Genomic DNA, 4,564 nt, shown 5'->3' on the forward strand with positions numbered 1-4,564 from the left:
GAGAAATTGATAACAGATTCGGCGGATTACAGGGGATCTCTTTGTTAGAGGGGAAGCCACACAAACCGAACCCACTCTCGGCCGACGACCCCGAGAAAAGTCCACCTAGTCCCAGAGCTGGGGCCAACTGGTAGTGGGTCACTGGGTGTCTGCCAGCCGGGTCTCCCCAGCTCCAGCCTGGGGGTCAGCCAAAGGTATCCCCAAGGGGATCCGCAGGAGAGCCGGGCGAGTCGCGTCGCCACTTAACCCCGCGCGCTTGCCCGGAAACACCTTGGCCCTCTTCCCCAAGCAAACCCCCGAGCAGCCCAGAAAAGGCCCCACGAGTTTGAAACATTTAAGGAACCTACAGCGAACTCACTAAGAAATACATGGACTCTGTTGGGCAAACACCCCTGCCTTGTTTACGAAGAGATCTGATCCGAAAAGACAGTAGGAAAGGAGACCTCTCCGGAGACTGGTACACCCAGCGAGGGCAAATCAAAACTTCTAGGCAGAAGCTAAGTTTACCAAGAAGGGACTAAAGGTTTTCAAAAGCGTTCAGGGCCCGGGAAAGCTGACTTTGTGAGGACTTCGGAACCTGTTCCCTGTGTGGGGTGGGAAGGAGGGTGCATTTGAGAGTTTCTAGCGCAGGGGAGGGGGGAGGTTGGGGGTGAGAACGTCAGTGCTCCCTTGTTTCCAGCCCAGAGCAGCGAATTGTAGCGGCTGCTTATTCTGTCTCTCCTCCAAAGCTTTCGCATTAGATGAAAGGTGTCCCTAACCCTTCTTTTCAACTGGGTTGCGGGCGTGGAGTGATAGGAGGTAAGAGAGAGGAAACCAGCAAGCTGTTTGGAAAAGGTTCGCATGCCTCGGAAAGCACTGCGACGCACTCGCAAACCTCCGAGAGTCCTCCGCCCGCCGCCCCTAAAAAGAAAGTTCCACAAAGGCAGGGCAAATATCCCGGACCCTGGGCCACCGGTGCTGCCTCACTCAGTTTGGGCATCCCCTTCCACCAGGCTCTTTGCGTCCCGGTCCCCCCCCACCCCCCTCCCCAATAAAAGTCTCTGGAAGTGGAAATGATGAGGGAGACCAACTTGGAGGAAGTGAGTTTGACCTGGACTCACGGTGTCGAAAGGGGTAGGAAACTCCAAGAATCACAGTTCTTGGTGGGAAATAAAACGTATTTTCCCCACTGTGATCTCTCCCCGAAGCAAGGAGAAAGATGGAGAAAACTGCGGGAGGAAAACTCGATTGTTGTGTTGGGCTGTCCTGCTTCAGGAACGCCAAGAGAAGTGGGAGGGGAGGGGAGGATGAGCCGGTCAAGGCTGATAGGAGGTCCGCTTTGGGGGAGCAAACAAGGAGCCAGCACCCCCTATGCCTCTAGCCTGGGGAGGGGGGGGGGCGCTGCGGCCGCCCAGCGTTGCCGGGACGTATCCACAGCGCTGTGGCGGGATGGGGTGGGGAGAGAGAGGATGTAGGGAACTTTCAGAGCCCAAATCATTGCAAGGAACATGAGCAGCCTGTGATCGCCCTGACTCAAAACCAACAGCAGGTCCAGTAGCAAGGGGTCTCCAAGGGAGGTATCGTAGCCAAGTCTAGTTCTGTCTGTTCCAGGCCTTCAGTCGTCCACCCCTGGGACAAGGCTCTCCAGACCCCCCCCCACACACACACACACACACACCACTCCTACCTTCTCACACGAAATGTCTAACTCTCAGCACGGGCTCTCAACTTTATCCAGAGGAAGAGCAGAGTCCGGTGGAAGGAGAAAGAAAATTAAGCATCAGTTCAAGCCCCAGCAACCTCTCTTCAGAGGCAGTTTCAACTGCACTTTTTAATAGACAAGAAACTGAGGACCAGAGAAAGCAACACTTGTCCTTGATTACAGAGAAAATTGGTGAGAGCGCCAAGACCAGACCCGAGGCCTCCTAGAGGGCAACGCTCTTGTTCCAACGCCTTGGAGAAGAGGTACCAGCTCTTGCTCCACTCGCCCAAGCCCCGTTTGCTGGGTCGTGCCCTCGGCCTCTTCCGCATTGCGGTGGCGTCTCGGCGCAGCGCAACGGGTCCTCTGGGGGCCTCTGAGCGGCCCTCCCCTGAGAGAGTGGGATAGAATGTGCGCAGCCAGAGGTGGGAGCTAGAGGCGAACCCACTGGCCCCACCGAACTGAATCTGAGGTGTCCTACCTCAAGGCGGCCAACAGGGGGCAGCCGGCACCGCACGGCAGGGAAGAAAAGACTGCGGGAAAAGCTGAGCTCCCGACGCACGGTGCTAACCCCTTGTGCACTGGAGCGCTCCAATGAGGGGAGGGAAATGGCCAGAGAGTCTTGGGTCGGCCTTCCGGGGGGGGAGGGAGGGTTCTCCTTTGTGGGGCGGTGCGGGACTAAGGCTAGTACACCCAAGAACAACTGACCTTTTACTTCTTCCACACACGCAGGACACAAACCCACACACGCAGGACACACAATTCCGCTGCCTCTCCATCGTCTGCGCGCTCTCAGCATTACCCTCTCGGAACTCCCCTGGCAGAGGCTGTTAGAAACTAAATCTCCGCATCTGGCTGAGCCACAGAGAGCGTTGGCGGCCGGGCAAGGGGCTGAGGAGGTGTGATCGCACCGCTGGCTACAAGCGACTTCCAAACAGCGAGTTGTCCATTTAAAGAAAGAAGAGAGGAGAAGGGGCCCCATGCCGGACTAGGTTTAGAAAGTAAAACAAGGCCGCGGGGGTCTCCCGGTTTGCGGGTTTTTAAAACCTTTTTTTCGGGAGGGAGAATTTGCTTGGTTTTAGGAAACATCCTCATTTCCATTTCAACCTTATTTTCTGGAAAGCTGAAAATGGGAGAGATCACCAAAAATGGAAGGATAGAAGCTTGGGGGACAGAGAGAGGAAAAGTTATTTGAAAAATAGCAAGTTATATTGCAGGAAGAAATGTTAACTTTTCCTAAAAGTGAACTCTCGGTGACCCTCGGAGTGTGTGACTCGGCTTTAACATACAACTGACAATTAAAACAAACAAGAGTTCACAAACTGCCCCCCGCCTGCTCTCCCAACCCAGAGGCCCAAATGTTTCCAAAGGACGAGGCGGATCCCGCGCAGGGGGCCTGGGCGCGATTTCCCTGCGGACGGGATTAGAGCCACCACCGCCAGGACTCCCCGCCCCCAGCACCGCTGCTAAGTGCCCAGCTCACCCAGTGGCGGCTAATAATGCTAATAACGCGACCCTGCTCCCCAAGCCGGGGTGCGCACTGGCCCCCCGCCAGGCACTCTTAAAGGTACAGGGCCTGCAGCACTAGGGTTCCCTGGTCAGGACGAGCCTGCAACCTGGCCAGCTCTCTGGCTACAGAGGGCGAGGGGTGCGCTTCTCTGGAGCAGCTGGCCCCTAGTCCGGCTGCCCAGTCTCCCAACCAAGGAGGCCACTTCCCCTTTCCAAGCCCTGGCCACACACCTCCTCGGTGCCCGCGCAGTGGGCACTTGGTAAATATTTGTTGAATTGAATCATTATCCTGTTACTGAAATATACATAGTAAGTACACTCGAGTTTCTCAGGGCCAAAGGGGAGTCAAGTCGTCTGTGAACCGCACTGTTTTTCTGCCTTGGCTCTTAGAAACCCTTTCTCCAAAGTCGAAAAGGCTTACAGAACGTTTGGTGAGACAAGAAGAGGTCTCAGGGAGACAGAGGTAGTGCGCAGGGGGTAGGGGGCGAAGGGTAGGGGTCCCTGCCAGCCCCGCGGGAGTTCCATTCTCTCGAGGCGAAAGGAGAAATGGAGGAAGGGATAGTGGGGGTTGGGGAGGAGGGGGATTCAGTTAACTTCAATAAGAAAAAAAAGTAAAGGTAAAAAAAAAAAGTGGCGAGCGTCGGAGGAGCAAAGAACACCTACCTTCATGGTGAGGGGGAGGGGGCCCGAAGAGGAAGTCGCCACCAGAGCAAGGGCAGCAGAGGAATCCAAGCGGAGCGGCCGGTTAAGCCTGGGGGGACGATCCGACGCAGAGCTGCGGGCTCCCACTGGGCGCGTCCCGCAGGCGCAGGGAATCGGAGCCGAAGCGGTTCCTGGAGCCCGGGTCTGGGGGCCCGAGTCTGAGCGGCGCTGGGATGTGCCCGGGATCCGAGGGGGCGCGGAAGCCCCGCGACCCGCAGCAGAGACTGAGCCGGGCCGGGGCGCAACAAGGGAGCCGCGGGTCCGGCGAGGGCGCGCAGGCGACTGTTCCGCGGCGAGGCGCTCCCTCTCCAACGTCCATCAGCGACGGCGGTAATTAGGGCTTTCCAACCCCAAATGTGGGCGTGATTGTGCAAAAGACTTTACAACAAATAATAAAAAAAATTCTTCACAAGAGGGTGAAAAAAAATGCCCCACTACTCAACTATGGCCTGAGGCGAAAGGGGGGGGTGATCCGTGCGCGCCCAGGTGCCCCCAGTTCATTCACACCACGGATTCTGCAAACTCCTGGCGGCTCACGCCCTCCTGATCTCCAGCTCCTCCTCTCCAAGTCTGTGGCCGAAAAGTCTGCTTCCAGGCGCTGATCCTGGGGCCGCGAGTGTGCGGACGTCTGTGTACACACAGACACACACTCAAACACACACACACACTCTCTCT

The 4,564-nt window shown here is 56.8% G+C and overlaps 1 protein-coding gene across 1 annotated transcript in view; it reads right to left on the reverse strand.

The window, feature by feature from the left end:
• Positions 1 to 4,551, reverse strand: part of WNT5A (wingless-type MMTV integration site family member 5A) — a 37,279-nt gene extending 32,728 nt beyond the window's left edge. Inside the window, exon 1 of the mRNA XM_015571006.1 lies at positions 3,851 to 4,551. Coding sequence (XP_015426492.1) covers positions 3,851 to 3,856 — 6 coding nt within the window. The 5' untranslated portion in view covers positions 3,857 to 4,551. The remainder of the gene's footprint in view (positions 1 to 3,850) is intronic.
• Between the last annotated feature and the right edge of the window lie 13 nt (positions 4,552 to 4,564).

Source organism: Myotis davidii, unplaced genomic scaffold (assembly GCF_000327345.1).
Source record: "Myotis davidii unplaced genomic scaffold, ASM32734v1 scaffold111, whole genome shotgun sequence".
Classification (NCBI taxonomy): Eukaryota; Metazoa; Chordata; class Mammalia; order Chiroptera; family Vespertilionidae; genus Myotis; species Myotis davidii.